We start from the raw sequence: 20,953 nt of genomic DNA on the forward strand, positions 1-20,953 counted from the left end.
ATAAGCCATTAACATAGTTTATTTTACGTTGTGCTCATTACAAACAATACAGCAGAACACACCACCATGACATAACAGTGCACGATGTCATTCGTCTGCTAATTTCCGTCCTATACAAGAACCAATCAGATTCACAGATGGAGGCTAATGGATACTGCCACCACCTCTGCAAGCTGATGGCACCGGTGCGACACCGGTGGAACATCAGTGACATCATCGTTGAAATTCGGAACACCGTGATGCCATCAGATTGCTCAATGCTGACATTCAGAATACACTCAAAGCTACCGCTCAGATATCTGAAAAGGGATATGAGAGAGAAAGTAATTTTCCAGAAAGCATATGCAACAAGTAAGATTTAGAAATTTTTTAACTCACTCGTTGTACGAAGATGACAAGTAAAACAGACGAATAACTAATTAGAGAAATGTTGTTTCTTAAATATTTTTGACACACTTGCCAAGTGATTGTCATCTGAGGACCAATCTGAACAAGAATGATGCAGCCACCAGCATAGCTCAGCTACAGTATTTAGACTAAATATAGCCGATTCCTTTTATTTCATATACATTAGAAAATGCGTAAATAGCTTTCTTTAGTTATATTACAAAGAAAGGGAATGTCCCCACTAAGAACACACCTAATATAGGCCTATATCCAATGGTCACATCATCAATAAAGTCGTACTTTTCTATCGATTCTTTAAATTTACAAAACTGAATAGACTACAGTGGACTATAGTGGACTTCATGATGTCAGCAAACAGCTGGATACATTAAGAAGATTGATTTAAATTTACAAACCTCTCTTATAGCTAAGACATATTTTTTTGGTCAATGTTACTTATGTCCCGCCCACTATAAAGACATAGGCCAATTTTACACATATTTAGTATAACTTGTTGCTTCTTTGACATGTTAGGTTTGGTTAGTTTAGGTTTTTGTTATAGCCTACCTTGCATATACGATTATAGCGCAACATTGGCAGTGATAAAAGTGAAATAGTAGTTCAGTGGGCGTTGGATACTCTACATTCACCATTTTTTTTTAATCTGTTACTTAAAAACTGTATCAACTGCGAGATTATCTAGTGTTGACGGACTTGGAGGATGTGATTACCTTACATTCGCCTTACAGTTAGGAAAATCTCGGAAGAAACCCAACCATATAGTGGGATTCGAATAATTATAACATTGTAATATTCGTACTAGGTTAGCGTATTTTAGGTCAGTGTTAAAATGTAAAATGGCCTACCTCTCTGTCTCGCCACTCATTATCAGTTAGTGGGTGTGGAAGTATGACATCATGTACGACTCGAGAGCAGAAGCGCTACGTTTTCTGTGTTGTCATGCTACACATGATGTTACTACCACGTGCGTAATGTGTGTTAAAGTTAGGTAAGTTATTTGCAGCCCTGCTGTAAAATGTCGCAAAAAAGACGTCTAAAATACTAAAAGAGCTGATTTGTCTATGTTTGTCGAATGCAAATCATCATGCTAGCGAAAATGACACTTCCCAGTGGCAATCATTTATTTTGTGTGCACAAGGTTGGAATTTTGGGGGAAGAGGGGAAGGAGGGACCAGTGTTCTGAAGCTTATCCCTCCTTTCCAAAAGACTTGCAATCAAATGCGGTGCAGAGAAGGGTGTGTATCTTTGAGCCAACACTTGACAGGCACATATTGCTGGCCCTCCTCGCCATATAGAACTTGGACAAGATTAGTCCCTTTAACTGAATTACAATGCTGAATTTCACTTAACTAATGACTTTGTAACAATCGTGATAATCAACTCCAAAATGAACTATGGTAGCCTGTACAGTGTAGGCCTGCTGTATAAATAAAATTTTTAATGATAAATCGACAATGGTGACATGATTTCGTTTGAAATAAAACGTTGAAATATTAAAAATAACGAATGGATACGTGAGTAAATATAAAACCATAATGCGAATAAAACTTACCAGAACCATTTGGTCCAATTACTGCCGTAAAAGACTTCAATGGTCCAATACTAACACTTCCTTTATAAGATTTGAAGTTTTCAACTTCTATGGAAATTAACGTAGCCGGCATTGTCAAAAATGGTTATGTAAGTTATAAAAGACAAAATATAATATATAACGCCCAATTTAACAGCCGCACAGAACTACTGAAACCGCCATAATATACAATAACAGACTAAAAATACCAAATTTAATACAGAGAATTTCCCTTCATCTGAACAACTTTTACCTCGTTCACTTCAACTTTCTCGATTTTGTTTTGATATCGAAGATCGAAGTTTATAATATCGATAACTCGATAAATATCTACATTTTTGTAAAATTGCTAAACGTGTATACACTTTGATCCTCGCGATATTTTGTTACATTTGTCACATCTTGCTGACAACTGATGTTAATACTGTGCGACCGGTGTATAGTACAATAATTTAAGATGCATGTTATTTTTATGTTATAGATTGTGTACTATCATATTATCATAAACAACAGGACGTCCTGTAACCTATATTGTTGTGAAATTGTGATTAAATGATTTTATTATTCGTGTACTTTCGTATGTAGAATAATTTTGTCTGTAAAATGGCAACACTAACAGAGGATGTACCCTCTGATGACAGTCAAAAAGACACGTAAGTGTAACAGTACTTGTGTAACTGAGCTTTTCACCAACTTTTTCCCAAAGTATTCACTTACGAAAAAGAATGTAACTACCATTTCACTCAGTCTGATAATCTACGAAATTTATTATGTAGTCGTGAAAGTTAGGATGTTTGTGAATTATTTCTGTTTTGAATGAATAAAACCGTGCACATTTGCCTGATATTAACATTAGACCTGTTGGCCTGAGTGGCGCAGTCGGTACAGTGCTGGCCTTCTGTGCCCGAGGTTGCGGGTTCGATCCAGTTCCAGGTCGATGGCATGTAAAAGAACTTCTGCGAGACAAAATTCCGACACACCGGCGACGCTGATATAACCTTGACAATTGCTAGCGTCGTTAAATAAAACATAATTTAAAAAGCATTAGGCCTACTCACATGATTAATACTTCAAATGATTCATGAGAAATATAATTACTTCTTGGTTTAAATTTCTTTGCCTTCGTTCTAAATAACGAATAACATTCAACTTTATACTGTATTATAAAATTATCAGCGGTTAACGGGATTCGATCTAGCAACCTTTGGAATGATTACTCCATATTTTATCCCCTCGGCCATTACAGATATGATTTTTAATGTCTTCAAAATTCTTTACACAGCATGTAGATACTAGGTTAATGCCAAAGAAATTTCAGGAACATTGTAAATAGATGTTGATATAAACTGCACACTATATCAAATACTGCCGAGCAAACAGTGTTACACTTTGATTTTTCTGAGAAATGCGGTTTTAATGCACAAAAATAATATTGTACGCTACATGCAATACATCTTCATAATCATTAATCTTTTACAGTAACGACTATTACATGCTGTAGTTGTTTAGTGCAGCGCATAATTTTACCTTAATAGCGATTAATTTGAATTTTAACAATTTAACTTAAAGTGTATAAAATTGTAAATTATCTTGTTTTGGCGTTAGTTGAAATCATTTCCTACAAAGTCAGTTTGCATTGTTAAGTTTCCTATTGTTGAGCTCTTTGCATTCCTCAAACGTTTCATTCAGTAGTCTATGCCAAAAAATAACTCTGTGGAGAAAGGTTTCATTCAGGTTAATTCTGAGTTCGGGAGACGCCATAAGAGCTGTACAATTCTTTTATTATATCTTTGTTATCCCTTCCGGTGAGTGACTTGTAAATTTAAAATAGCTTATCTTCGTCGTGGACGCCCGAGCATTAAAAGCATCGCTAACTTGTGTTATTTCTTTTGGTGAATGTTACTTATGTCCCTCCCACTATAGGAGACATAGGCCAGTTTTACACTAATCCTAAACATCTTGACGGGATAATAAAAACCTAAACTAACCTAACCGCGTCGGTGTCTATTCCAAAATCGGCGGAAGTCGCTCAACGCTCCTTTAACCAATATTCGTTCAGTGGGCGGTGGATACTCTACATTGACCTTTCTTTTTTCCCCCCATCACAACTGTGACATTGCATAGAGGTGGAGATACAGTATAATGCGAGCTCTGTAGCACTGATTAATTATGGACGCAGCTTCTGTTATATTGCGTAGAACATCTACCAGGCCACCAGTGTACCGGTAGCTCAGTCACTAACGAGTTTGCCTGCTGATTTGGAGTTACACTCGGGTTTGGGTTCGATTCCCGCCTGGACTGTTTACGTGGTTGGGTTTTTTCCGGGTTTTTTTCCAACCGTAAGGCGAATGTCAGAAATCTATGGCGAATCCTAGGCCTCGTCTCGTCAAATACCACCTTGCTATCACCAATTTCATCAATGCTAAATACCCAGTAGTTGATATAGCGTCGTTAAATAACCAAGTAAAAAAACACCATTTACGAGTCCCTCCCAGTGATCACATCAATTTATACTAGTCAATACTATAAATCCAAGGCATTTTTTATTTATTTATTAGTAGCTGGGACATAAGAAAGATTCACCCGAGTATTTTCCGAGCTGTTGAACGTTACCAAGAACACAACTTTCGGTAATTCGGTAGAAAATGTACATAGGTCAATATGGCGGACATTTTCGAGTATCAGTGATAAATTAGGTTTGATACAATAAATAATGTTAAAAATTGTTCAATTGTAGAACTGCATCTGCGCCTGCATAGTAAATGAAATTCATAGTAAATTATACATTTATTTTGTTTCGTTATTCTTAGCCACAATTTATAATCGTATAGGTGAAATGAATTCTTGGACTGCGAGGAATGGGCGATAACAGAAGAAGTATGAGCTGTGGCGAGTGCATCTGAGTCCTTGAAAATGTCTCACAAAGATAATTTTCTTTACAGGATCCACTGACAGTGGTTGGTTTTTTGGATGATGAAAGTTGTAGCCCAAACATATCTCTCATTTTCAATTAAATTTCTGTGTTTCTAACAGTAAAAACGAAACAATAACTACAAGAATATGAATAACAGAAACATCTGAATATCACTTCATGTCAAAGCCTACAGCTTTGTTTTCTCTACACACTGAAGCGAATTTCCACTCTCGCTTGCTGCCATCATCTATATCCTGTGCTTTACTTTTCGTTCGATTTCCAACATAATATGTGATCTCTTCTGAATTCTTGTACCCTTGGCCATCCTTCTTAGTTCATCTCGCCAGTCTCGGTATTTTACTTCGAATTTCTTGGCCATGGTTAAATTTTCATTACTGGTACTACTCTCACAACTGGATCTCCTAATTTAACTCGCAGATAAATGGTATTTTATCCATTGATAGTGTTGTCTTTAAGCTACAGAACAAGCTACTGGTCGCGTCATTTTTCAAGTCACCCTGACTCATATTGTGCTGTGTCCCTCTTCATCCCTCACTCATCTGGGCCAACCAGTTACATATTACGAAGAAGTGACATCTGTCCTTTATCCAACTGTAAATAAGTCATTAACGCAGCTCTTATAATTTCCATGCAGTAAATGTTTCAAATTTTGCACATTTTAAGACATCCGAAATATACAATCATCAATAATATGCTGATGCATGTTCTCTGTTGGTGTTGGAATATTTTGATAGTCAGCGTCCTTGACCACTCCCCAAAGAAAAAAGTCCAGTGGTGTAAAGTCAGGAGAACGAGCAGGCCAATTAATTGGTCCACCACGTCCAATCCACCTACCAAGATAATTTTAAAAGTATAACAGAAATTTAAAGAAAGAAGAATGTATGGACTAAGATCTATGAAGCAAACAAATAACGTCTTTAGGTTGAAAAAAAATGAATAGGCCTTCTTGCATTAATTCCTAACAATAATAATATCAACATTTTAAATTTTTTTTGTGACTTTAGTGACCAGTGACATGGTCATTTGAAAGTGAGGTAAATGATGTGTCACAGTGTTGCCATTGTGTCAAGTATGTGAAAGAAATTTACAAATTCTTACAGTTTCTCTTTTTTTTTCCAGATATGGAGTGGGAGGTGATTCATTACCCACTCAGCCTCTGCCAGATGTTCATTATAACTGGGTTGATATTACTGATGAATTCTTCAAAGCTGTGAAGGGCAAGTAGAATGAATATCTTCCATTATCCTGAGACATGCACTGGGGCCTGAGGAGCTTTGTCCCATTCTTGTATCTAACCATTGTGAAAGGGGGGGGGGGACATCTTATTTCGTGTTAGGAAGAAGTAGGATTACTTCAGTGGTACTACAAGATGTCAATGCACATTCAAATATAATTAGCCCTTGCTGTTAACAAACAATTTAATACATATAAACTAACCTATACCAAGAAGTGTAACAAATTAAATACATCTATCCTAGGTATAGTTGACATAATCAGACTAGCAAACATGAGAATACAGGTGCTAACCAAAAGTAATAACAGACATTAGAATAGAAAATATATACATTAAAAGTGGCTTCCTCCAGACTGACTGAACTCCCTCTTAGTGTTGCCAACTGAAGTGTACGGAGAGTCATCAAACAGTAGTTCAAAAATCACTAGATTTCTTACTATCAACAGAGGAAATTTTATTTTTGTTGCTATAGGATGCTGAAAAAATTGCTAAATCCCTACTTAAACAGTAGAAAAGTTAAAAAAAATTGTCGCTCAAAAATGTTAAAAGTGGCCAGATTTAGTACTAAAGTCTCTTCTCTTCCTAGGAAGTTTATGACTTCTGTGGTAGGAAGGCTAGAATATGTGCAAAATTACTTATATAGCCTATTACTAGAAATATAATCAAATAAGGTCAAATATTATATTGATCTATAGAAAGAGATAAAGAAAACCATTCTCCTACATATCCTAATCTCTGCATAAAAATATGAATTTCAAAAAAGAGAAACAAGTAGAAACCTCTTCCAGAAAAAGAATAAATATAGTCCCATCAATACAGCATGTAACAAGAATTGCACTGTGAGTTACATCAGTAACTGGAATAATACCAAAGGAAATTGGCTTAACTCTCTGGAAAATATAACTGAAACACACACCAAGATGTAGAAAACAGTTCTCCTGTACACTGTTAACACTGTTTGCCAGTTAACGGACTGTGATTAAATAAGTTTCCCTTTGTGGAAAAACCCATAAACTTATAGTACAAAATCCACATAATATGGAGAACAATAATAATAATTTCATACATTCATTACTGCATCCCATTTGTTGTACACTAAATCAACATCTGAGACCATAAGATTTGGAACTGAATAAAAATATTCAGTTGAGAGCTTCACACCAAAGAGGAACGGTTTTTGATCCCAGGTAGATTCTACTACTTTTATGAAGGGAAAAGGTAACGAGAGATTATTCAAAACCCCATAATTGTGTGATTGTTATTGTGAGTATTGTCGAAATTGTAAGGATGCTTGGGATTTGAAATAAAATTTTAACATTTCTTTTCATTTGTATCTTTAGGCTCTTCAAATTTAAATTTAACATGGCAGAGTCTTCTCGTTAATTACTCTATAATTGCTTCCTCACTCCATGAGGTGTGGTCTCGAGACAACAATGCAATTGATATTCGAAATGATTCACATCAGTATGACACTATAGTCCCGTCGCTGTAATTTCCGGCAGCCAATCGCGTTGCAGGTCGGCTACATTTGAACGTGTGCGTCTTGTGATTCGCTGATTCATTTCTTAAGGCTCGATAAATACTTAATATAATCGCCCGCCATTTTAGCTCTTTTGTTGGCGTTCGCAGAAAGCACACGAAGACGTTATTTGCCGCTCAATTATTTGCTGAATTACAGTGCGTTTGATTTATTATCATAGGAGCTACGACATGATAATGTTCAACGGTGTGGCAAATAGATTCCTCGTATGGTAGCTCGGCAACGTAAGAACAAAAATGGCGCACGATACTACCTACCTAGACTTTATAGAGCCTTCACTTTCTAAGACGTAAGCAAAGAGGTGGAGTCACGCCGGAAATAACAGCGTCGGGACTATAGTGAATTGTTTTGAAATTCTAATGAATTAATAGTATACAGAGAATTGGATTAATTTGGAAATCAATACCACAGTTAAGTACTTTACAATTAGACTGTGTTAAATTAACTATTTTTGTCTTTATAGAATACTGCCCGCATTTATTAATCACCCCCATTTGCATACGAATAATAATTTTTTATTAAATTAAAATTTAGTTGAATACTTCGTTAAGTGTTTACATTTACGTTAATAAATGAATTCATTATGTCACATTCATTTGTTTCCCCTTTATGTTTTTTTTTTTATTTGGCTGGATTCGAAACTAAGTTATTTTGTTTTAAACACATCATAATTTCAGTCATCCAAGGCATACTGTAATTAATGATGTCACCATATTAACAGAACATGTGACCAGATTTAAACATTTCATATTAAAAAGCAGCTGTGAAGGTGATTTTCCCTTAGTACTTTGCTCGCCTCTAGCAGTCTTATTTCACCACTGCTCCATTATTACTTAACAACATTCTGTTATCCCTAAATAGTTTTTACACTGTTAAAAGTACTGTCAGTAAGTGAAACTGGAGGTATAGTGACCTGGATAATTGGAATATACTTATATTTTTCAGGGCTGGAATTGGGAGAGTTACTCCATGACGAATTATTTGGTTTATTTGAGGCAATGTCTGCAATTGAGATGATGGATCCAAAAATGGATGCAGGAATGCTGTGTAATAGAGGAAACAAGGCAGCACTGAACTTCGATCAAGCAGTCGAAGTAAATGTTAATTCTTTTTGTAACAATAATAAGTTTTGGGTAAACATGTATGTTCTTCCATATAAAATTAAGTGGTTCTTTCTTATTACACATGACTTTGTTTCCTTTGTATAGTTGTCCCATTTATCTTGCGCTCCCAAAATAAATTTTTTGTTAGGTGCCAAATGAAAAATTGCTTCAAATAAAAGTTGAGTACAAGAGGGAATTAATACTATGGGTATATCTTTCTTGTAACCATATTAATGAAGGAAATACGAGTAATCACTTCATTTCTTTAAATGGCACCATGTAAATTTTATTCATTGTATCACAATGTACCATTCTAATAAATAAAAAATTGAGATGTGCAAAAAAATATGGAACCCATAGAGCATGTACTTACTGTGAGTCTGAAATAAAATTATAATGTCGTTATATTCTGGACCGAAATTATCCTGGTGGGTGGATTGGACGTGGTGGACCAGTTAATTAGCCTGCTCGTTCTCCTGACTTTACAACACTGGAGTTTTTTCTTTGGGGAGTGGTCAAGGATGCTGTCTTTTGAAATATTCCAACACCAACAGAGAACATGCAGGAACGTATTATTGATGCTTGTATATTCTTTCAGCAGGCAACACTAGGATGATTTAGGGTGTCATTAATCCCAAGATTGTGATTATGCATTAATTCCAATGGTCACCAGTTTGAGCAGGACATACAAATGTTTTAGTAGGAATACTAAAGTGCTACAAATTCCAACTTCAGTAGTGCATAAACTCTATGAGTTCTATATTTTTTGCACCCCTCAATGTATTGTGTATTAGAATGATATACTGTGATACATTTTTAAACAGATCTTTAAGAAGTTAAATTATTCATTGAATAAAAAGTACATCATGCTATTTAAAAATGAAGTCATTACTCGTATCTCCTTAATGAACAAGTTTACAAGAAAGATATATTCATAGGATTAATTTCCCACTGTATTTAAATAACTTTTGTGTGAAATAATTTTTCATTTGGTGCCTAAGAAAAAATGTCCTTTGGGTGAGTAAGATAAATGGGACACTGTTTACTACCACCATTTAAAGAAGAGACTGCAGGCGAAAGTAGGAGACGAAATTTCAGTTATTAGGAATGTTACAACTAAATAATCCTAATCGATTTGTCCTCACAGTCCCAATGGTTAGAAGCTGTGACCCACTTTTTTCTGTATTCACACCCCACTACCTAACTGGTAGAGTACTTAACCCCATTCGAAAAATACAAATTGACGATACTTTTACTCAAAACTAGTGAATGCCACCCAAAGAACGATCAAAATAGAAGAATATAGTATTGCAACAATGACACAAAATATTACATGAACATCATTTTTAGTAGTCTATTTTGTTGAAATTTTCGAATACTGGTACTTCAACACTTTGAATATCAGTTTGCGAGACAAGATGTCGACATAATAATAGCCAGGAATAAAATCAAAAGATCTATAAAGAAACTTGATTTCTGGTCGGCATCACTTGACAAAAGGAGCGTGATGTATTCCAGTGTATTAAAAAACTCGTGGAAAATTTAGCTATGCATTGTGCGACAAATACTGAGTTTGTTTTTGTTAACATGCAATTCTAAACACAGCTTTTGGAGTATTTTTCGGGAGACACTCAAAACAATACAACAGTTAAGGCTGGTTCACAATAAACCGGAAACAGAAACTACAACGAGAACAAGAACAGAAATATTGTTAAAATAAATGTATTTAAGTGTGAGCATTCACAATTAACGAGAAGCTTTCCGGAGCCCGGGAACGGGAATGTGAAAATTAATTGTGAATGCTCACACTTAAATACATTTATTTTAACAGTATTTCCGTTCTCGTTCTCATTGTTGTTTCTGTTTCCGGTTTATTGTGAACCAGCCTTTACAGATGGATACTAAATCGATTTTTTAAACAGTTGCGTTTAACTGGCTGAAATTAAAAAAAAGTAATTGAAGCAGTGGCGGTTTCTCGGGGGAGGGAAGGGAGGAACGTCCTCCTCACATTTTTCTTCTTTTGAAAGTAAATACCAAATGAAATATATGCCTTGAAATTCGAGGAAGATTCGATAATTTTTAAGTTCACAGCTATAAGAAAACCTTGGTTGATCGAGTTTTAAATGACGCGTGCTCATGTGCTGTAGAAAACTGTGAGAAAGATGCGAGATTGTCTGTGTGGAGGAAAGGCACGCCATTCCTCCTCTACTGCAGTTAACACACATAGACAACAGCGCACTAGCGGCCAGAGAAAGAAGCAGAGTTTTAAAGCAAGTAAATGAACGGATAGGGAGGAGATCCTCCTCTGAATCAGCGCATTGACAGGAAATAGAAACCGACTGGTCGTGCAGCAAGCTCGCTACTGCTGCCATCTAACGATGCTGCATTCAACAGACTATAACACATCTAGGAGGAGGCACAATAAAAACAGTTTTAACGCAAAGCTATGAAAGACACCATATAAACTTTTTTTTTTTTAAATTACAAACAAAATATATTATTCATTGTACTTTATATAAGCTACTACTCATGGTTTGAAACTTTCGAGGATATCTGAAAGTTGAAGTTAGATTTATATAAAACAAAAAGGAAGTAGTTCTATGTTAGTATCGCAGATCTTTTTGGGCCTTGAAATTCACTTCCATTCATTGTCTACCAGACAGGACAACAGCCAAGTTGTCAGTTTTGTACAAATATATTTGAAATTGAAAGTACTGCAAACTACATTATTTTTAACATAAAAAAAAATTAATCGGCCATCGGCAGCTTTGAACAGTAGGCCTAATGGTAGTATGACTTTACAAGAACTGACATTCTTCAAAAGCATGTGATACTGAACTTGTAAAATGTACATGTGGCAACACAGACCAAGTGAGTGGGTGCAGTGTTCTCGCTTTCCTAACAGATTATTTCCCATTCCCACTTCCGTAAAACGGTTCTGGTTATGTGTTAGTAGCTGGTCTCTTCCAACCGTGTGATGCTGTAGTGTGAGCGAAAAATGCTGCGAGTTTGTAATTGTTAATTTGTGCAATTATCCAACAATGAATGGAAGTGAAAACATATTTTGGACAATTTAGGAAACTCAGTTTACAAGAACAGATTATTTCTATACAAAAGAGAAGGCCAACCCTAACACTATCTGGTCTTACATGTATGCATGTAGGCCATTCAAAATAAGTTTTTCATCTATGATTGCCATCGAAACAAAGTCGAGAAACTTCACTGAACTTGAAAGCGATATCACTGTATGTGTATCGAATACAGAGTCCAGATTTGAGAGTTACTTTCTGAAAATGAGGCACATTTGTCACATTAATAAAATTATATTTTACTGTAGTGTATACCTACTGAAACTTTATTTTTATTTTAAATGTTGTTTATGTTTCTGAACACACAGTAAGTGTATGTTAATAAGGCTTTTTTTGTTTTTTTTTTTTTGTTTTTGTTTTAATTCTTGAGTCATCTCGCGACCCTCTTCAGCTCTTTACACGATTCCCCTGGGAAGTCGGAACCACTGGGTTAGTTTTTCTGTTTCTCCTCCTCCGTGATGTACAGGGCTATCTATTCTCTTAGAGTGAATGCTATAATAGGGCAAGAGTCCATTACTATTAATTTAAGTTTGTTGAATAACTGTTGCCATACATGCAGAAAATCTGTAAGTTCTGCTAAAGGTTTTGTGACTGCTGCAGCAGATATTCAAGTAGTATGGATGTAATAATGTTGAATAACTGTTAGTAGGTTTTGTGACTGCTGCAGCAGATATCAAAGTACTACTGATTCCAGTTATTGAGTACCAGAACTATTGTTATACTTGCAGGACATCCTTATGTTCTGTTGAAGGTTTTAAAACGGCTGCTCAAATATTATTATTATTATTATTATTATTATTATTATTATTATTATTATTATTATGTCATTATTTGATTAAAATATCTATCAATATTTCTCTTAGGCAGGAACTTTGAAACTTCAAGATCTGAGTCTAGCAGAAGAGATTGGGATCATAGATTCAACACTGTCATGTTTGGTATCTTGGCTAGAAGGGCATTCTCTAGCTCAGACGGTGTTCACCAATCTATATCTTCACAAGCCACATCACATCGAAGACAGAATTATGAAAGCTTTCAGTATAAGCATTTTTAAAATAGTAGATGTTATTAAAGACTTTGTGAATAGGTGAGTTACTGGTAAGAATTCCTCATGTCACTTAAAGTTAACAGCACTCTCGAGTTGGATCCCTTTGCTTTTCTTCGGAATTCGAATTGAATTAGTGTGATTTTCTTATTTTCGAATTTGAATTTTAGAATTTATTTTGAAAACATATTATGTAACACTTAACTTAAAATTCTAGAAGTGTTGCATGATTTTCATTTTCGGAGGAAAAAATCTTCGAATTATAAGTTTGAAGACATAGAATTAAATACATGGAAAATTTTATGAAATGTTCAGATTTATATAGAGGCTGATTTACTGTTAGTTAAATAATATTAATGAGATAAAAAAACAGACAAAATTAAGTTTAGATACGTGTCACTAATTTAAAGAGTCCTTATCATTCGTAATATAATTATCTGTAGAGCCTTGGTGTTTGAAGAAGAAGATTTTCAGCCCATGGTATATGGATATCGGTTGGTACCAGATGTATCTGAACCTCGGACTATGGGAATGTTGAAAGAGGTTGAGGAAGAGTTACATCGGCGGACACGCAGCAAACCATCAGATCCCAGTTCAAGTGAAGAGGTTAGATTCATATTAAACTTTAATTAATTTATTTAACATGGTCCTCAAACTGTTTTTATTTATTTTTTTTTATTATTTTATTGGGTTATTTTACGACGCTGTATCAACATCTAGGTTATTTAGCGTCTGAATGATATGAAGGTGATAATGCCGGTGAAATGAGTCCGGGGTCCAGCACCGAAAGTTACCCAGCATTTGCTCATTCAAACTGTTAACATTATCAGTTAGGTAACAATGATTTAAGAATAGGACAAAGTTCAAATGGAAATGGCAACAGGTACAAGTACAGTATTTGTCAAAACAAACGGTATAGAAAATGGATGCTGCACTTTTATGTCACTAGTAATCTATAAACTGCAGTAAAGTAATAGTTGTTTACGATAACATTTCCTATTACAATATGAGTTTGATAACCAGTCAAGGATTGTAATATGAAGCTACCATAAGTATATCTCACAGTCCAGGTTGCCAGGCGAAATAGAAAACAAAAGATGCGAAAACAAATGAATGCAGTGTATAAACAATTGAAAACTCTTTTAAATTTAAGTATCACAAGATAGGGGTGCCATTTGAAATTTCAAAGTGGGGATGGCTCGGGATAAGGGGGTGAAAACTAATATGCAATTAAGACTGGTTTTAAACTTCCTAATTAATATCTAAATTGACGTGCTTTTTGTTTAATTAAATTGAATTTAAATTATATAGTTATTTAGACTGGGAAGTTTTGAAATGAACGCTCTGTATGTGCACACCTCTCAAAAACGAATTATGTAAGGAGTTTGATTTTTGTTACTGTTCTCAATAAGATAATAATTAAAACAAGTTATTTTTATAGTATTTCTCTGATCAATTTTTGAAATTTCTTTTCTATTTGATTCTCAAACATTACTCTAATTAAACTCTAATTTCGGTAAAATACTAAGATAAAGTCACTTGGACCGCAAAAGAAATGAGGATATCATGCAAGAACTAAGAATTCAATTACAACCAGTCTTACAGTTTATAAACAAGTACCAGCTGCAGTTGAAAAACTATGTCCAACGAATGAATTGGAATAGACTTCCAAAAGCCATGCTTCATTGCCGTCCCCAAGGGAAGAGATCTTTAGACAGTCCAAAAAAAAAAAATGGACTGAGAATGACTCACTGAGACTGTAATGGCCTTCGGCCTTAAGGTATGGTCACACGTCGCTACTTTTGCAGCGCTGCAGTACAAAAAACTGCGCAACTCTTGTACTGCGACGTGTGAACAACTGTGCAACCCGAAAAGTAGCGCTGCCGAACCTGCTGCCCGCTACTTTTCCATGCTGCACGCAGCTTAAAAGTAGCAACATGTGAACAGGGTTCTCAGGGTTGCAGCTGCAGCATTTTTGATATCGGTTTTGTCGAAACTTTTGCTGCAGTTGCAACCAGTGTTACCACCCAAATGTGCCAATGATACTTTTATTATTTGGATGTATTTTAATGTTAGATGTGATGAAAATAAATTATTTGTAACAGTTATTAAATACACAACATAGTCTGAGCATAATTGCTGACGATATAATTCATTTTTTTAATTTTCCATAGCGTAGTTCCAAACAGGAGGGTTGCCAACATTGATTACGTGAATATACTGTTGGTTATCATTTAAGTATATAGGCTTTTTAAAAGCTTTACAGTAAAAATAATGTCAATTTCTGAATACTAGATACGACAGAAAAGCAAATAATAGATAAGTAAGCTTTCGCATGAGTTTCTTAATAATGCGAACATAACCACAAAATGTATATTGAGAAGTCAACACGGAGATGGGAACCTGCAGCATGACTGCGGCTGCAAAAGTAGCGCCTTGTGTGTGAACAGACTCGCAACCTCCAGTTGCAACTTTTGCAGCACTCGGGTTGCGCAGCACGAAAAGTAGCGTGCAACACGCTACTTTTGGCTTACGTGTGAACACGACACGCAACTTTTGCAGCTGCAGTACAAACGTTGCGCTGCAAAAGTAGCGATGTGTGACCGTACCTTTATACTTGTTTGGATGATGGTGATGGTGATGATGATGATGATGAATTTCGGTAAAAATACTTGACATATTTTCATCAGTATCATAATAATAGTCTACTTTTAACATTCTTCAGAGTCCACCACTGTGGATTAAGAGTCAGCATACCTGACCATGAAACAAGTGGATCCGGGTTCAAAAAACTGTTGTTTTGCCCCTTTTCCTTCCCTGTGCTTCATTACATAGTGTACAAACGACCTTTCAAATTGCTATAGGCAAATAAATGTCTGAAAATGTTTCTTTCGATACAGCATGAAGATCTGGTGGCACTATACTCACGCATCAAGTTTATGAGATTATTTTATCAAGCACTGGTCTGTCTTGGCCGTCGTGAACAACCTGGTTTGAGTGACTGTCACAGACTTTTGGCTAGTTGCTCAGAATTGTTGGCTACCATGCAGAAAACTGTAGGAAGAGGCCTCCAACCAGAGACAGAATGTGAGTGTACCCAATAAAATATTATTTCACCGTTAATTACATTTTCAAATAATTGATAACTGACCCAGTAATTATTTGTATATATCCAAAATTTTAATATTTTGGCGTTTTACAGTTATAATTTTTGTATAGTGCAGTAAAAAATGAAGTTGCTAGATTACTTACGACGCCATCAGCATCCTTATATCTGTATTTGAAATGTTGATGTTTGGTTACACCTCTAGATATGGTTGGTTAAGTCTGACCTGGTCTCTGCTATCCTGAAAAGGTAGGAGCAACTATAATACGTATTTTTTTTTATCTGCTATGATGGCATGATAGATAAGAAAGTGTTAATAAAATTATTTTGATGTGGACAAGAAAAATATACCAAGCAAGATTGCTCAGTGGTAATGCATGGACTCGCATTTGGGAGGTTCTGGGTTTGATTCCCAGTGTTGACCAGTCTAGTCGAGGTATTTCTGTGGTTTTTCCTGATTGAATATAATTGATTTTCAGTTACATTAAGACGAATACTGGTATGGACTCCAATTACCACGAAATAATAGAGTACAACAGCAACAAACATTCCCAATTCCAATAGTAAACTATAGTAAACTACAGACAGTCACGGTATGAACTAGAAGTTAGACTATAAATAAATTACGCTAAAAAAAGTCTAAATTTTGTCAGAATCATCCTTGCTCAGGGACGAAATTCTTTCATATGCTGTAAACCCACGACATGGGATCCTCTGATTTATGTCTTTTCTGAGAAAACTCACAACAAGAATTTTATCACAAGTTAAATTATCTCGGCTGAGTTTAAATCTGCGAACAAAGGATCTGGTGGCAAACATGGCAACTATTTGAACACATAGCACCACTGTATTTAAGATGTATTGCTTTTGAATATGTATTATTCTTTTTCAGCTGACCATCCTACAATAATGGGATTTGATCCACTTGTAAACCAGAGATTGTTACCACCCACATTTCCTCGATATACAAAGATTAAATCACGTGTTGAAGCACTAGAATACTTTGAAGAGCTCTTGAACAGATTAAAAGTGGTGTGTAAAATTACCACTCACACTTCCTTTCACAGTGCACTGGTAAGTGTGGCAGAGAAATGAAAGTAAATCAATATTACTGACAATATTCTGCATTTCCTAAAGCATCTATTCTACTAAAAAAGGAATAAATATTACTGTCTGTAACAGGTAGTGCACCATATAAACCTTTGCTTGACATGGGATATACAGGGTGATTCATATAAAACTGGTGATTTTTTAAATCCTCCTATTTCTGTTTGATAGAAGTTACGAAGGTGCAACTGCTCTCTAAATGTGAAGTAGCTTTGGGAAAATTGCTTACCTTCACAGTACATGTTCAAAGTGACCTCCTTCTTGTACACACACCCATAGCTGTTGCTCCATGTCTCTTGCAGTTCTCTGCAACATTTTCTCGTTAATTCCGTTGGTTTCGGTAATTATATTGTTCTTCAAATCGTCGATTGTTCGTGGTCGATTCTTATAAACTCTATTTTTAAGACAATCCTTCAAGAAATAATCTGATGACGTTAAGTCAGGTGATCTGGGTGGCCACAAATTTTTAGAAATTACACTATCATCAAAGTAACAAGTTGTAAGCATTGTACACAATGATAATGCAGTATGTTGTCATATCTTTTCTATCTCTCATGTGGATACTGACAATAAGAGGTATGAAAAAAAGGTTAGATCCATATTAATAACATTACCTAACTTTTTGAGGGTTACAGGGTTTTTGCACTGGCGAATCACAGAATTATTGCACCAAACTTTTGTGGAATAGATATTTGTAAGCTATGACAACTTCCATCACAAAATGATATACTAGTACGATGACTAATAGAGGCTAATTTTGACGTGACCAATAAACTTTGCTTGGATCCCTCTCGTCCAAGAATAGGGTTCTTTTACGTCATAAAATAAGACACGCAACTCAAGCTTTATTTTTATTCTAAATCAAGCCATGTTAAAGATTTCTATCACTCATTCATTCACTAACTCTATGGTCCTATAAGAACTTTGGCTTCCTTTAATACAACTGCTCAGTCTGTTCTATCCAAAGCCTTCTGTCGCCATCTTTTAATATTCATGTCTTAGATCTTCTTCGACTTTGTCCAACCACTTTAACTTTTGTCTTCCAACTTTTCTTTTTCCTTCAGGTTTCCCTTCTAAAACTCTTCTTGTTGTTCTTCACTGATTCATTAATACATGTCCTGCCCAATCCCTTCTTCTTCTTCTTCTTCTTCTTCTTCTTCTTCTTCTTCTTCTTCTTCTTCTTCTTCTTCTTCTTCTTCTTCTTCTTCTTCTTCTAATACAATACAAATGACAGGACAGGAGTGACGGAGTTTTCACTGTGTGCTGCTGACACACTCGCGGCGGGGAACGGTGGACTGGTAGAGGCGATGATGCAAGCAAGCACATGTTTATTCTGGCTCATGTGAAGGTTATGAATCAGTCTCCAAGTGACTGGCGAGTGACATGCTACATATTAGTGTATTATACGGTGTTTTCTAAACTGTATAATGACTAATCATATATTTACTACTAAACAACGTGTATATACGTATTTATGATTCATATGTGTTAACCCAGTCTGCCAGCCAAGTACGAAGACAGTTTGAAACACGATTCCCAGGTGTAAAAATTCCATCACGTACAACATTCCATAATCTTTATTTATGATTCATATGTGTTAACCCAGTCTGCCAGCCAAGTACAAAGACAGTTTGAAACACGATTCCCAGGTGTAAAAATTCCATCACGTACAACAATCCATAATCTTTATTTATGATTCATATGTGTTAACCCAGTCTGCCAGCCAAGTACGAAGACAGTTTGAAACACGATTCCCAGGTGTAAAAATTCCATCACGTACAACATTCCATAATCTTTATTTATGATTCATATGTGTTAACCCAATCTGCCAGCCAAGTACGAAGACAGTTTGAAACACGATTCCCAGGTGTAAAAATTCCATCACGTACAACAATCCATAATCTTTATTTATGATTCGTATGTGTTAACCCAATCTGCCAGCCAAGTACGAAGACGGTTTGAAACACGATTCCCAGGTGTAAAAATTCCATCACGTACAACAATCCATAATCTTTATTTATGATTCATATGTGTTAACCCAATCTGCCAGCCAAGTACGAAGACGGTTTGAAACACAATTCCCAGGTGTAAAAATTCCATCACGTACAACAATCCATAATCTTTATTTATGATTCATATGTGTTAACCCAATCTGCCAGCCAAGTACGAAGACAGTTTGAAACACGATTCCCAGGTGTAAAAATTCCATCACGTACAACAATCCATAATCTTTATTTATGATTCATATGTGTTAACCCAGTCTGCCAGCCAAGTACGAAGACAGTTTGAAACACGATTCCCAGGTGTAAAAATTCCATCACGTACAACAATCCATAATCTTTATTTATGATTCATATGTGTTAACCCAGTCTGCCAGCCATGTACGAAGACGGTTTGAAACACGATTCCCAGGTGTAAAAATTCCATCACGTACAACAATCCATAATCTTTATTTATGATTCATATGTGTTAACCCAGTCTGCCAGCCAAGTACGAAGACAGTTTGAAACACGATTCCCAGGTGTAAAAATTCCATCACGTACAACAATCCATAATCTTTATTTATGATTCATATGTGTTAACCCAATCTGCCAGCCAAGTACGAAGACAGTTTGAAACACGATTCCCAGGTGTAAAAATTCCATCACATACAACAATCCATAATCTTTATTTATGATTCATATGTGTTAACCCAATCTGCCAGCCAAGTACGAAGACAGTTTGAAACACGATTCCCAGGTGTAAAAATTCCATCACGTACAACAATCCATAATCTTTATTTATGATTCATATGTGTTAACCCAATCTGCCAGCCAAGTACGAAGACAGTTTGAAACACGATTCCCAGGTGTAAAAATTCCATCACGTACAACAATCCATAATCTTTATTTATGATTCATATGTGTTAACCCAATCTGCCAGCCAAGTACGAAGACAGTTTGAAACACGATTCCCAGGTGTAAAAATTCCATCACATACAACAATCCATAATCTTTACAGTATAATAAATTTCAGGCAACGGGAAGTATTCAGCTTAAGAAACAAAACAGACAGTGTAGGGTTCTCAAAGAAGAATCATTAGATGACACTGGTCATCGATTAGAACAGGATCCAAGAAAATCACTTAAGTGCCTTTCACAAGAAGTACGAATTTCTTATGGCTTTGTGCAAAAAGCTACTAAATTATTTAAATTGCAGCTGTATAAAATAACTAAGATACGTGCTCTTCAACTGGGTGATCCTGCCATAGGCATACATTTTGTGAGTGGATGCAGAATAATATTCATAGCGGACTAAGGACTAATAGGACCCACATTTAATATTTTTCTCAGATGACATTTCATAAAAAGGTGTCAAAAGTGTGTGGACAGCGAAGGTGGCCAGTTTCATAAACTCCACTTTTTAAAATAGTTATGGAAACTTGTATGGTTGTATCACCACGACTCTACACTGTCCATTCCCCACCGTAAGTGCGTCAGCAGTGCACAGTGAAAATCCCGCCGCTCCTGCCCAGACCTCATCTGATCTCTCTATATAAATCTCATAATTTCTGATTAGTTCTAATTCTCCTAGCTATTTCTTGTTCTTTCCTTAGTATCTTCCTCTCCCAAGCATTGGTTTCAGCATTGTTTTATATATCTTAATTTTAACTAACCTATTCAAGAATTTATGTCATCCTTAAAAATCCATAGCCCTCAGCCAGATTTGAATCTAGGTCTAAAGGCAAGCACAGCAAAAGTTGGAAGGTAAAGTTTTGGGATAAAATATGACACTGAATAGTACACAACTGTTTTAAAGCAGTATGAAAAAGAATTT

At 35.6% G+C, this 20,953-nt stretch overlaps 2 protein-coding genes across 4 annotated transcripts in view; one reads left to right on the forward strand and one right to left on the reverse strand.

Moving 5' to 3' along the window:
- SMC1 (structural maintenance of chromosomes 1) overlaps nucleotides 1-2,178 on the reverse strand; it is a 54,445-nt gene extending 52,267 nt beyond the window's left edge. Inside the window, exon 1 of the mRNA XM_069832353.1 lies at nucleotides 1,961-2,178. Coding sequence (XP_069688454.1) covers nucleotides 1,961-2,072 — 112 coding nt within the window. The 5' untranslated portion in view covers nucleotides 2,073-2,178. The remainder of the gene's footprint in view (nucleotides 1-1,960) is intronic.
- Nucleotides 2,179-2,307: 129 nt separating this feature from the next.
- The window catches only part of Naa35 (N-alpha-acetyltransferase 35), a 34,031-nt gene continuing 15,385 nt past the window's right edge, over nucleotides 2,308-20,953 (forward strand). For 2 of the 3 annotated variants that reach the window (XM_069832354.1, XM_069832356.1), the window contains exons 1-7: nucleotides 2,314-2,631; nucleotides 6,033-6,130; nucleotides 8,633-8,781; nucleotides 12,743-12,966; nucleotides 13,368-13,530; nucleotides 15,825-16,011; nucleotides 16,923-17,104. In XM_069832354.1, the coding sequence (XP_069688455.1) occupies nucleotides 2,582-2,631; nucleotides 6,033-6,130; nucleotides 8,633-8,781; nucleotides 12,743-12,966; nucleotides 13,368-13,530; nucleotides 15,825-16,011; nucleotides 16,923-17,104 (1,053 nt within the window). In that variant the 5' untranslated portion in view covers nucleotides 2,314-2,581. Of the gene's footprint in view, nucleotides 2,632-6,032; nucleotides 6,131-8,632; nucleotides 8,782-12,742; nucleotides 12,967-13,367; nucleotides 13,531-15,824; nucleotides 16,012-16,922; nucleotides 17,105-20,953 lie in introns of all 3 variants that reach the window. The other variant, XM_069832355.1, reaches the window with a different exon arrangement.

The sequence above is a fragment of the Periplaneta americana genome, chromosome 8, assembly GCF_040183065.1.
Source record: "Periplaneta americana isolate PAMFEO1 chromosome 8, P.americana_PAMFEO1_priV1, whole genome shotgun sequence".
Lineage (NCBI taxonomy): Eukaryota > Metazoa > Arthropoda > Insecta > Blattodea > Blattidae > Periplaneta > Periplaneta americana.